The following is a 14,070-nucleotide window of genomic DNA, read 5'->3' as shown; positions in this document are numbered from 1 at the left end:
ATTGGTCTCCAGTGTAGAAGCTCTCAGTGTACATGCAAAGCATCAGAATACTAACCATCATCATCACAATAATACCAATAAGAGAGAGTAGTAAAAAAAAAAGAATTCAAATAACAATACTACTGCCATGCTACATGGGTAAATATACATGGACATTAGACAATACTGCATATTCGCAAAAGTGTGTTGGCTGCCTATATAAGGTTCAATTCAGTTGGGCAAACATTCTTCTGGGTATCTCACAGTCCAAGGTGACTCTGAGCATTTCAAACTTACAGCCTCACCTGTAGTGCGTAAGACTCTTGAGCGATACTTTGTGAAAATATTTTATTGGATTCCCCCTGTTTTATTCATGGATTTTTGAGGGGTCCAAGCATTACTGCCCATCTAACTGACCTTGACTTGTAGATTGTCACCACCCTATGGACATTTTAGCACCAAATTTAGTTTAATTTGGAAGTTTTACAGAAGCTCATTGCCAAAGCTTTAAGTTACTATAAGCCAAATTCCGCTCCAAGGGCTTTTCACCTTTACCCAGGCAACTAACTCCGCAGTCAGCAATTTTCTTGTCTTTGCCCGTCATTTTTCTTTTCATTAAAAATATATGTTCAGGAAGCAAGAAATAAAGAGCTGCACAATGGCAGGTGATTGCTAGCAAGAGAAGCAGAAAAATGGCCAGGCAGGTGCTTGACAAAGGCAATCACTTTTAGAAAATGAAGGTAATTCAAACGATCTGAATAGAGGAGTTAGCTGAAAATGCCTTCCTACAAATGGCAAAGCAACTAACAGTGCCATCATTGTTATGATCAGAGGGCAATCACGGTGCCCCAGGGCAATGAATTTATATCCTAGACCCAGGGTCTTCAAACTTGGCAAGTTTAAGACTTCTGGACTTCCACTCCCAGAATTCCTGAGCTAACATGACTGGAGGACGAATTCTGGGAGTTGAAGTTCCACAAGTCTTAAAGCGGTCAGGTTTGAAGACCCCTGTCCTAGACCCAGAGCCTCCGAGAGATGATTTTGGAATGAATCCCCTGAAGGTGGAAAGTTTGGAGAAATTTATGAGTGCATTGTTGGCATGCCAGTGGAGTGGTGCAGGTGGCGTAGAGGTAGAGCTCTCGCCTCCTAATCAGGAGGCTGTGAGTTCGATCCTAGGTAGAAGCAGATATTTCTCTCTCTGGGCACACTGAGAATATATCTGCTGAACAAAACTCCGCATTGGCAACAGGAAAGGCATCTGGCCATTAAAACACTCTGCCACCACCATTCAATTGCCCAGACTCCACCCCACAAGGGATTATGGGGTCGTTAAATAAAGATGACGATGCCAGTGGAAATTGTATTCAGAATTAACATTTTTAAGCTTGACTGAATATGAGACTCCATTGACTCATCCATCTTACAGAACATACGTAGAATAACAGTACTGGAAGGGGATTTTGAGGTCATCTAGTCCAGCCTCCTGCTTGAGCAGGAGACTCTAGACTATATTATTTCAGCCAAATAGCTGTCCAAGTCTCTTCTTGAAAGCCTCCAGTGATGGCGCACCCTCAACTTTTGAAGGCAAGACATTCCACTGGTTGATTATTGTCATTGTTACATAATTTGTCCTTAGTTCTAGGTTGCTTCTCTCCTAGTTTCCATCCATTATTGCTTGCATTGCTTTGGAAAATAGTTTGCCCCCCCCCCCCCAACTAATCTTTGTGACAACCCTTCAAATATCTCCTCAATTTTTTAAAAAAAAATCAGTTCCTCAAAAACCTTGGAGTCAAATGATAGAGGTGGCAGCTCTAGGAGCAAGTTATTATTATTTTTATTTATTTACCAACAGCATTCATGTGAACAGATGTTACATGCAACAAGGGTGAGCTTTGTCTCATAAGGACGCAATTATTCTCACATCTTGCTTATTCTCTTCGAATCCTTGGCATCCTCTACACGTCAGCTGTCCTTCTGAATGGATCAGCGCTGCCTCCAGATTGGATTTTGGGGGAACGAGGAAAAGGGCATTCCAGTCAGTGAGCCAGGCCATCCCATTCCCATCTCCAGGTTCTCACTTTCCTGCTCGGTTTTTCAGTAAGAAAAGAACAAATGGCAATTGCGTGGGACTAAGGAGATTACCTTGGCTCCAGGAGGGGAAAGAGGGAATATGGGGGCAGGAATTGTCAATCTTCTCAGATAGACCAGACAGGAAAAAACGATTGGGCTAGCTAATTCTACTCTACTTTAAGCCTACCTTAACAGAACAAGTAGAAACTTCTCGCCACCCTCTTTTACAGCCTGAGAAACTAGGTGGTGTCTCTGTTTGAGCTTCTTTTCCCATCTTTTATGCAGCTGCAGACTATGCCCCCTCTTATCTGACCGTTCCCTAGGCAGCATCTCTTCACCCAATCTCTCAAGGTCTTGCTCATAAACTTTTACAGGAACTCCCACGAATGCAGAACTATCAATTCTGCACCTGCTTTACAGCAGGTAGCAAATATCTTGCAACAGTTCAGTAGCTTCCTCTTGTAAAAGCCGCTGCTGTTTAAGATGTTGCAGCCACTGGCAGCTGGGCACATTTTGGAGATCAAACACAAAGGCTGTATGACTCTGAAAAAGTGTATCTGCAGCATTTCCTGGGAAGAACAGTTGAGATGGAACTCAAATTGGACGAAGATCACCAGGGTCATGGAAAGCGAAATGTCAGGATTCCGGGGATTGCCCTAATTAAATCATGAGCCTCAAGCCAAGCTTCAAAAGAATCCAGAAGATGTATTAGGAGCAACATGTCCAGCGTGTTGCAACTGTGCAACTCTGGCATGCATAATTTACAGTCAACTGTGACCCTCTTTCCCCCCTCCCCCCTGAGTGTATCTTAAATCAGATTGTCCAATAAAACACGTTCACAGGCTGGGTGTCATCAATCACATTCTCCAATTAAGGATTTTCACGGGCAGAAGATCCAGTAGCTTAGTTACAATCTTTGTAAAATAAGTGTGGAATGTACTTCTGGTTTTAAACTGCCGCCCTGCACCTTCAGATTTCCTCCCCTCCCTCATTTATGGCAACTCTAAAACAGGCATAGGGATGCTTTACGAGTTGACACTAAAGTTATAACATAGATTCCAAATCAGGGCAATGCGAAAGGGCACAGAAGAGTCCTTTATGATCGCGAAGCAGCTTTTCCCCACAAAGAGCCTTTCAGATGTGTGAGGCTACAATGACCAAGGTGCATACCATCTCTGAAGGATGCCCAGCTGAAGGAGGCTGTTCTAGGGTGGAAGATCTAACTCTAATGTTGAAGTCTTCCCTTCTTTCCAAAAGCTGTTCTTTCAGGTTTGTTGGTAGCCACCTTAACAAAACAACAAAAATGAAACATGCTCCATGCATGGAGGAAAGTTGCTATCACCAGGGTGAAAACCCCCATTAAAATGAAGGACTAGTTCAAATGTGAGCACCATCGTTGGATTACACGCGCCTTTAGCCTCTTCTCTTTCCATTACATTGAGGATCCTGAGTCTCTGCTGCATCGCTTTGACTCCTGATTTACTCTGGGATAGGAAAACGTGGTGAAGTCCTGGATCTCTTCCATATTATATGCTGTTAAAACATAGACCATAGAATACCAAAGTTGGAAGAGACCTTAGAGGCCTTCTAATCCAACCCGCTACTCAAGCAGGAGATCCTATATCATTTATTTCAAATGACTGTCCAATCTCTTCTTTAAAAACTCCAATGATGGAGCACCGACAACTTCTAGAGGCAAGTGGTTCCACTGATTAATTGTTCTCACTGTCAGGAAATCCCTGCTCAGTTCCAGGTTCGATCTCTCTTTCATGATCTTCCACTCATTCCTTCTTGACCTGCCCTCTGCCCTCAGGGCTCTAGGGCTCTAGCACTTTACCGAAAAGCTCACCCCCCCCCCTCGGGCCGCCGCATCTTTTGAAAGTCCCCGGAGCCCGAAAAGCACGCCTTACAAAAGGGGCGCCAGCCCAGCGGCCCGGTAAGGCGTTCCCCACGGCGGACTTGAACCCAACTCCAACCTTGGCCACTTTAAGACTTGGGGACTTCAACTCCCAAAATTCCTCAGCCAGCAAAGCTCTAGAGAAGTTGATCTTCTCTTTTCTGTGACAGATCCTCAAAGACTAGAAGACTGAGGTCGTACCACCCCTAGTCCTTCTCTTCATTAGACTACACATACCTATCGATAGTTCCTGCTATCTGACCAAATCATCTGCCTTTAGGGATGTTTTCTTAACCCCAAGTGAAGAGAATGCCCTAGGCTCACCCACACAAGTTGCTATTGGCCACATTTTTGGCTTCTTCCAATTGCCCATTGGGGTCCAGAGAGGTCTGTTAACTTAATTGCGGGGCATTGTGGAAGGTCCTGGGGAGCACAGCAAAGATGAAGACTTGATTTCCCCCCCCCCCTTCCCAGACTATAATATAGTCAAATCTGTTCCAAACAAGTTTACTGCTACACCCAGAGAGATATGCCAGAACCAGCTTCTTGGATGAGAAGCAAAACTACTACTACTACTATTACTACTACTACTACCACTACTACTTCTTCTTCCTCCTCCTCCTCTTCTTCCTCTTCCCCTTCCCCTTCCCCTTCTTCTCCTTCTCCTTCTCCTTCTTCTTCCCAGTTGCCTTTTGAAAAAGCATGATGGCTGAGAACTTCCACAGACATTTTGCCAAGAATAGTACATTTGCTGTCTCCCATCTTATCGCCAAATCTCCCAGCCTTTTCACATTTTACAAAAGGGCTCAATTGTGCTGTAAAACTCCCCGAGGCAAGCAAATGTGCGCAAGAAACAGCTTCACTCATTTTTTTTTAAATTCACATCTGGTTAATGTTCCTTGGAAAGGGTCTTTTTGCTGTGTTTTCATCCATATTTTAATTTTCAGTTATTGGATTGCATTTGGTTTTTTTTTGGTGTTAAGACACTTGACACATTTTTTTTGTAATGGTATAGGACAGGGGTGTCAAACTCATGTCGTCGTTGTTACATGACCTATCGATAGGGGTGGGATTCAAATTTTTTAACAACCGGTTCTGTGGGCGTGGCTTAGGTGGTGGGCATGGCTTGGTGGTCATGTGACTGGCTGGGCACGTATCTCCTTGCCTGGCCTCTCATTACTATGGGGATGCTGCAACAGTCGTAAGTGTGAAAAACGGTCATAAGTCACTTTTTTCAGTGCCATTGTAACTTTGAATGGTCATTCCACACAAGCAAAGTACCAGCAAAGGAGGGGAAAAAAGCCTCCAGAGACGTTCCTGAGACAGGAAGTCTAGTCCTGCCAAGAATGTAACAAGGGTTAAAGGAGAGGCAGTTTCTGTAAGCAACACCAGAATGTTTCCTTCCTGCCTTCCTTACAGGATTAGGCCAGTAATTTCTTCTAACAATCGGTTCTCCAAACTGCTTAGAATGTTAACAACCGGTTCTAGCGAATAGGTGCGAACTGGTAGAATCCCACCCCTGCCTATCGAAACTTTCCCCCCCTTCGCTAAACCAGGGGTGGGCGTGGCCAGCACATGATGCATCCGGCCCTCGGGCCTTGAGTTTGACACCACACACACACACACACACACACACACACACACACACACACACACACTGGTGTAGGAAGTTTAATATTAAGGGTAGCTTTATACCTCCTTACCTGGAAATCATGGGGCTTATTCAGAGTTCTGCCTATTAGAGAAGGATTTAAAGAGTTACAAGCAAGTGAAACACAGTGTTAAGGGTTTTGGTTTTGTTTTGTTTTTTGCATACTGGCAACTGGTGCCATGAAAGCTTGAGAATATCTTTGTCAATGAAACTTTTAGTTGTTATTTGACCAATATATGGGATCTTTGGTGCTCTCTGAGCTTGTTGGTTTTCTCGCAGATGTTTCATTACCAAACCAGGTAACGTTATCCATACTGCAAGGAGTGGAGTTTGTTCTTGTTTTTATCTACTAGCGACTTGCTCCATTAGTGTTGGCGAGGGTGTTCGTTGATTAGGGTGTTGTTCAAGGAACCACCAAGAACACTCCTACCAACACTGACAGGCCAAGTCACTATAATATAAAAAGAGCAAACCCCTCTCCCTTCTAGCACTCATGATGTTACCTAGTTTGGTAATGAAATGTCTGAGTGTAAAACCACCAAGCTTTGAGAGCCCCAAGGACCCCACAGTTCAACCCTGAACTCCAAATATTGCCTTTCTTGGGACCTGGTATTTATAGAGCGGGTGTGTGTGTGTGTGTAATACCCAGGGATGCTGATTAAAGCTATCAGCGTAGTTGTCGTTCTGCTGGACTCTATGACAGACCATTTTTAAAAGGTGAATTTAGGTCAGGGAAGTTTAATGCATTTGCTCTCTGTTAGAATCCTGAATAGTAATGCCGGAGGAGGGAGAATCTGATATAACATAAATGAGTTGTGAAATGAAATGATGCCAGGATTTTTTTTTTTTTTTTTTTCAGAAAAAGCAAAACTATCGCTTTAGGGGAAATAGGTCTGAGAAATCCCTTTCAAGTAGAAATGTTATTTTTCCAAGAATAATTGGTTTGATCTGCTGAAATACTGAGTCAAGTTACAAATTTCTTGACACGCCTAAGAAAGCGTTGGATGAAATATTCGGTTTTGCTTTGATATGAATCACAATTGATGTACAAATCCAGGCTACGTTTAGTATCTTTTAGATCAGGGAGGCACATTGCTGGATTGTATCTAGACACATTCCTAATAAAACATCTTGGCAGACAACAGTGGAATAGAGTTGGAACTGACTATGTCATGGCTTGAAATGTGTGTTCTGCTAAAGCAAGCACAAGTTTAAATCAGGATCGAGCTGGAAGGGCCTTTAGAGGTCTTCTAGTCCAGCCCCCTGATCAAGCAGGAGATCTTATACCATTTCAGACAAGTGGCTATCCAGTCTCTTCTTTAAAAATTCCAGTAATGAAGCACCCACAACTTTGGAAGGCAAGCTGTTCCACTGGTTAACTTAAAGAAACTTCTCTTTTCTTTAAGAAACCCCTGTGATGAAGATGCAAGTAACTATGGACAATTGATTAACAATCCTTGCATTGGTTAATAATCAGTGGGATTGCACCTATTATAAAATAATAGAAGAGTAGAAGAGGCACCTATTAAGTTTGCTTCCTTTTGCCACAGCTGTTCTATTTCTGTTATTACTATTATTCGTGCAAGACTATTCCTTCAACCAGCATAACAGGATCTGTCCAATAAGAGTAATTTGGGGGAAACTTTTGGTCGTCCCCCACTACCAAGAGATTATAGAATTACGGCTAGAGGATGCCTCTCCATTATGGCCCCTTGTTATAAAATACTTTTATCACCAGAAATCATATTTGTTCCAACCTTCTTGGTCTTTCAGAAGCAAGACGAATCCGAGCTTTTCCAGTAATTCTTTTCAATGTTTAAGATAACACTATAGAACTGTTTATGTGCTCTCATTTTAAGATAATTTTAAACATCTGTTAGATGGTTATAACCAATTCTATAATTATGGGATAATTATTTCTATTCCACTATATCTATTGCACATTATTATGAATGTTTCCCCTTGTAAATAGCCAAGAGTCATAAGATTGTGGTAGTGGATATATCTAATAAGTAAAATAAATCTCACGAGTGCTAGCCAATCAGTACCATGTACTTAGGGAACATTTAACACTGCTTATTACTGAATTAAATCATTGGTTTTTGGCTCGATGTTATCTAAGCTGACTGGCAGCAGCTCATTTGCTTTTAAAAATAGGTTTCTCCAGCCTTAGAAATGTTTCAGTCTGGAATCTTTTCATGTTGTTTACTACTAAATAGCACTCTTTTCCCGTCTATATGATGCAAACTTACAGAGATCTTGACTCAGAGTGGAAAACATTATGTGTGAACTTAATTAATGTTAAACGCTGGAGAGAAACAGCACATGTTTTGACTATTACAAAAGAAAAAAAGAAATAACAGACTGGATGGTGTTTTACAGCAAGAATCACAGAAAACTGAGAGGGAAAAAAAATTAAACTTTTCTTCCTCCTTTTTCCACTCCAAATTCCCTTCTCCAAAATGGCACTTTTAATAGAACTAGCAGGCTGCATCAGCGAAGGCGGGGTATTGAGGCACCCAAAGGTGCATATTGTGAGTGTGATGTGAAAGGAATGGGTTTATTTGCATGTGTAAAATTAAAAACGTGTAGCAACAGGGACCACGTCAAGCAAGGCATATACAACTTCCACTGAATGTTCTCCTTGTTTTTACAGTGGTGATTGTTTACATCCAGGAAACTGCAGACAAAGAATGGCGAGAGGTGAGCTGTTGCATTCCCCGCACCCATCTGACATGGTTGCATGTGTTTTATCCAGCTGTTGTTGACCAAAACCTTTCTGGCATATCTTATTGATAAGACTCCCGAGTTCTGATTGGGTGGATCATTGCCAGGACCTCTCTACCCAGGACCTTTCTATGGTCTACTAATCTTCCTTCCAGCCCACCTAGCAATTCTAGCCCATCGCCCGCCATATTTAGGAGGTTCTGAGGTTAAAACCTGGAGATCTGGTTTCATTATTTAAAAAAAAAAGAAACAAAAACCACGAATTCAGTGTCAGGACATTTTTCCATCCTATCAGTCCCTGCAATCTAAATGAGCAAGTCAAGAACAAAATGTCAGGTACCTACTGACAAAGCTGGGTGGGAAAATATATAACTTATAAAACACAACATCCGAAAGCAGTCTGACAGAACTGCTGGTTTTAAATTGCCTGCTGAACTGGGAGATGAGACCAACGTGTGCCTTCTTCGCCATCGAGCAGATAATTCTTTTTTTACAGCTTTGCCTAGCAGATGATTTCCTTGGCTCCTAGCGGATAAATACTGCTCCCGGGACAGGAGCAGCTATCGCTTCTGCAAATCACAGCCTTGGCTCCCTGTGGGCCACGTGGCCACAGTCTCGTCAAAAGCCTTATCATCCCTGTCTGTGTTATACAGAGCCTTCCAGGACATATGTCCTCTTCCTCTCTCTCTCTTCCTCTTCTCTGGTGATTAATGTTTTGGGGCCTTAATCCTTGGATTAGGAGGATGGGGAAGGAAACCGGTCCACCCTTCATGCAACCAGAAATGAGAAAAGGCCCCTTGCGTGAGAAAAAGGAAGCCAACTGAATCCTATTTGAGCACGGGAGATGGGATAGGATGCTCCACTGCAACTGAAGAGGATGGGCAAGTTGAAGGCCAGCATCTAGCTGTCCCTCTCCATTTCCCAGCCTCTTCTGACTATGGCGGCCGATTGTCTTAACTGTGGGGTTTACCTAGCCTGTAATTGGGGGGGCGGGGGGGTGGGTATGGATAAAGAGCTGTTTCCTTATTAACCACCTGCCCTTTGCCTTTCTGCTCCCCAGTTTGGCCGCACAGAGGTGATCGATAACACACTGAACCCTGATTTTGTTCGCAAGTTTGTACTTGACTATTATTTTGAGGAAAAGCAGAACCTGCGATTTGATGTGTGAGTTGCTTCTACTCCATTTCTCCATCCTCCCATCCTCCCCACCTCCTTGTTTTCTTTTTATTTATTTTTCTTGGATTGTCTCCTGCACAGATTACTAGACCTTGTTGCTCCTATCTCTGGCAGCAGCTAAATTTTGGGAAGCACCAAAAAGGCCAAAGGATAATGCTTTTTTTTTTTTCTTATATTTTTCCAGTTACAATGTGGATTCCAAGACGTGCAACCTGCCCAAGAGTGTAAGTATAATGATTGCTTGTCCTACACTTCAAACTGGACGTTCACGGGGGAATTTCCTATACTGTACATCTATGTGGGGTTGTTTTTTTCAGTTGGGATCTATGTTAACTAATTAGTGGAAATTAGGGAAGAAAGTCAACAGCAGTTGTAGGAAGGAAGAAAAGAATTGTGTTGTCTTTTTAAAACATATTCATTAAACAGACAACTGGTATGTGCTTCTAGAACAGTGATTACAAATCTATCACACACACACACACACACACACACACATGCAAACACATCTTCTAACTCACCAACTGGTAGGCACAAGCAAAGAGTTCCAGACATGAAAGCTACAAGTTAGCTACTTTATTGCACTCCACCTATAGTACAAGAATCTCCCTCAGTCTGCTTGCCTTCCCATGGGAAGAAACAGATAACATTCTATGTAACTTAAGGGTGCTCAGCCCTAAGTCTCTTGAGTCTGCACAAAGACTCAAGGTTAGCTCCCTGTTTGACCTCCTTGTCTAAGATGGCTGTTTCCCAACACCCAGAAAGTTCAGTCATTTTGATGTCAAATTTCAACCATGTACATTCTGATCCGCCTTTTTTTAAAAAGAGTTGGGTGTGGTTTTAAGGATAAACACGCAGTTCTTCATCACTGGGATTAAACATGGAGCAGTTCTTCATCCACATCCCTTCTGCTCCCGGGCCTACCCTTAATATTTCTAAACGAAATATTTCTAATATGAAATATAAATGAAAAACTGTGCCATCAGTTTTTGGCCATGCCCTTTCTGGTAATGCCAGGCCCCTTCTGCCACTTCTCCGGAAGATTCAGAACCTGCGGTGACAAAGGACAAAGAAATACAAAGAATACATGGAGAAGAATCAGACCAGGGGTTGTAGTAGTGAAATTAATTTTTGAATTTATATTTTTAATCTCACAACTGGGCAAGCATGAGAACCTTAACCCCAGGCTTGGGAGTTGCAAATTAAAAGGACAGGATTTCACATAGTACATTTCAGCTTCTCTTTCTAAACTCCATCCTTTTCCAGTTACTTCTTATGGTTGTCTCCACTGACAGTTTCTTAAACCACTTTTTTCATGACCCTCAAATCTTGCACTGTTCTCTTTTTTCTAAGAAAATTCGTAGTCCTTAGTATCAAGCTATAACTTACCTAAAATGAATGGAATGAATGAATGAATCTCACATTTTCCTCCTCTTGACCTCCTGCCTCTCCCTCCCCTCTGTTGTTTCCCTTTAGACCTAAGCCCACGGGGAAGGCCCCTCTTCCTTTGTGCACGTCACATACCTAGATAAATAATGAACACCATTGATGGATCTTTGCTCTGCTGTAGGACATTATACTGACCTGTTAAACCAGAAGAGAGCTTTCTCAGCTGAGGTGGGATGAGAAGCCACTAACTCCACTGTCCTTTTTTTTACATGCTGCTTTATCCAACCCGACCTATAGAAGGTAAGTTGTGTCTAGCCCTCTAGGGATCAAGTGGCGCTCGCTTGTTTGGACCAGACCCAACTGTAGAGCAAAGGGGAGAAGATTAAACCATTCTAAGGGGGTATGGGGGTCTGTTCAAAGGTTAGATTTTCACAGCCCATTTAGCCAGGTCAAATCGTGGTAGATGCATGATAGGCTTGGTCCACATGGAACTGGGGTTCGGATTTTTCTTGCGACTTAATGTGCTGCACTAACCCAGAAGATGGCAGGCTTGCATATGTAGTCTGAATTCGGACAAATAGTACATGACAGAGGTCGTCAACCAGTGGGTCGCGGCCGTGGCCCACTGGTGGGCTGTGAGAAAATTTTGGTGGGCCGCAGAGAAATCTCACTTCCAGAGCACACACCCCCCCAAAGCAATTAATCCAGGCTGCGCAGAAACACAAGGCTGCGCCACCCACATGGCCTCCGGGAACCCTCCCCACCCACTCACTCCTTATCCGGCAAACTTGCCTGCTAAATTGCTATTTTTCCTTTTTCCGACCATCAGCTGTTTTGCTGTGCTGGGAGATTTAGATTATCTAGGAAGCAGGAAATGATTGGATTTCTTGCTTTCTAGCTAGTCTTTAGATCTTCAGCTCCACTTTTAAGCACAGCCGATCCTCCCTTAGGACTGATGGTTCTATTATTCAGTGCAGACTCACGGTAAGCAAATTTGAGAGACTGAGCTAGCCGATGGCAGATAGAATGATTCTGTGAGCAACTAAATCTGCCTGCTTTGCCTGATTTTGGGTAAAAGTTGTTCTCTTTTTAAATAAAAATTCAATATTTACATACATGGAGTGTTGTGAGTTAATTTTGTGAGTTTGCTTGCAAGCAAATTTTATGTGACAGACTGAGCTAGCCAATGGCAGATAGATAGATTTCTGAATGAATCTGTGATTCTGTGAGCAACTCAACATGCCTGCCTGCTTTGCCTGATTTGGGGTAAAAGTTGCTCTTTTTTGTAAAAAAATCAATATTTATATAAATATTTATAATGTTTACATACAAGCCATGTCCAGCCAGTCACATGACCACCAAGCCACACCCACAAATTAGGCCATGCCCACAGGACCAGTTAGTGGTCCCTGGGATTTAAAATTATGAGTTTGGTGGTCCTTGAGGTCCAAAAGGTTGGCGACCCCTGGTACATGAAGCCATTCCAAGCAAGCCCCCATTGAAATGGAAAGAGGCAGAGTGTCACTTTTGATTTGGCTTCCTAAATATTGGATGACCTCCTCCCTGCTATCTTGGAGGTATGCTCAGTTTGGGCGGGTAACGCCACGTCTTCAGCCAATGCTGTCTCTGCTCATCCTGAAGCTTTTGGAGAACCTAAACCCCATCCAGGACAATCATATTGCAGTCAATGCAGCACGCCGGAGATATCACCATGCCCAGCTGAACAATGGATGACCAAATCTTTGACTTGGTGGAAAGCTACCCTTTCCTTTCCTTTCCTTTCCTTTCCTTTCCTTTCCTTTCCTTTCCTTTCCTTTCCTTTCCTTCTTTCCTTTTCCTCCCCAACCCTTCTCTCTCTCACATCCCCTCTCCCCCTCCTCTCCTTCCCCCTCTTCTTTCCCTTCCCTTCCCCTCACCTCTCTCCTCCTTTCCCTCCTTTTCTGCTTCTCTCTCCTCTTCCCCTCCCCCTCTCCCCTCCTTTCCCTCCCCCTCCTCTCCTGCTCCCCGCTCCCCTTTCCTCCCCCCTCCTCTCCTTTCTCTCCTCTCCCCTTCCCCCCCTCTCCCTCTCCTCTCCTTTCCCCCTGCTAATTCATGTCTCAGGATTCACCTCTCCTCCTTGGTCTCATCCACAGGACTTCTTAGGACAGGCCTTTGTAGCCTTGGGGGAGATCATCGGTTCCCAAAGAGGTCGCCTGGAACGGAACCTGACGTAAGTCATGGGAAGGGGGTATCTAGCAAGTTTTTTGGGGGGAAACCTGGATGGTGGTGATCTGGAGGCATTTCTGTTCCAATACTGTGTGAATGCATTAGGGCCAGGAAGTTAAAATTAAAATTATGAGTTTGGGAAGAAGAGCTTTGGAGGACAAAAATCATAAGGCCATTGACCCGCTGTCTCACAAATTATCACCAACCTAATATTTGGCCTTGTGATTTGTTCTGGCACTCTGCTATCAATAGACACTTAGCCATAAATAACATCTACATACTGTTGAAAAGAGATAACCAATAAGCCAAAAAGGCAGCAAAAAAACCAAACATCTCTCCATCAGCAATCAAACACCCAGATGAGCATTGATTAACACCAAGATTAACATTAGAGTAATAATCGAGAAGTAAACAATACCCCAATCAAAGTACTGCCAAACAAGCCAACAGTAAAGAGATCATCCAAAAAAATCACCAAGACCACTCCCACTAACACTGACAGAGTATCCCTCTAGGTCTAGAATATCAATTGAGTGCAAACCCCACTCCCTACTAGCACTGATGATGTTACCTAGTTCGGGAAATGAAACGTCGTCAAGAAAACAACCAATCTCAGAGAAAACGAAGGATCACTTGGGAAACTAGAGCAGCAACTGGTGATATTGTCACCATAACAGCTTTCAGTGACACCGTGTCCACTGAGCAAGGGGTTGTGCTGGGTGGCTGCTGTCCTTCCCAATTGTGATTCTATAAGTCATAGTACTACAAGTAATCCTCAACGTGGAACCGGTTGAAGTTATGATGGACTTCAGAAATGATACCTAGGAGCCAGATTCAGATTCAAAGTTCTGATGGCTGGGCTTTGTCTCAATAAATGGCCCACTTTATGGCCATTTGAAGTGGCCCATAGTCACATGACTCTGATTTACAATGGGTTTGTTTTTCTTGCCGGAAACTGGAGTTTATTTCCAGTTTCCAG

General features: G+C 43.2%; 1 protein-coding gene across 1 annotated transcript in view; it reads left to right on the top strand.

Annotated features, from left to right (window-relative positions):
- The window catches only part of LOC148131923 (copine-9-like), a 34,568-nt gene that overhangs the window by 8,993 nt on the left and 11,505 nt on the right, over positions 1 to 14,070 (top strand). Inside the window, exons 3-6 of the mRNA XM_087954488.1 lie at positions 8,254 to 8,300; positions 9,385 to 9,488; positions 9,685 to 9,724; positions 13,019 to 13,095. Coding sequence (XP_087810614.1) covers positions 8,254 to 8,300; positions 9,385 to 9,488; positions 9,685 to 9,724; positions 13,019 to 13,095 — 268 coding nt within the window. The remainder of the gene's footprint in view (positions 1 to 8,253; positions 8,301 to 9,384; positions 9,489 to 9,684; positions 9,725 to 13,018; positions 13,096 to 14,070) is intronic.

The sequence above is a fragment of the Notechis scutatus genome, chromosome 2, assembly GCF_049901735.1.
Source record: "Notechis scutatus isolate UNSWTSFEM ecotype Mainland chromosome 2, rNotScu1.2, whole genome shotgun sequence".
Classification (NCBI taxonomy): Eukaryota; Metazoa; Chordata; class Lepidosauria; order Squamata; family Elapidae; genus Notechis; species Notechis scutatus.
Note: the sequence above shows the minus strand (reverse complement) of the source record. Positions and strands in the feature narration are given on the sequence as shown.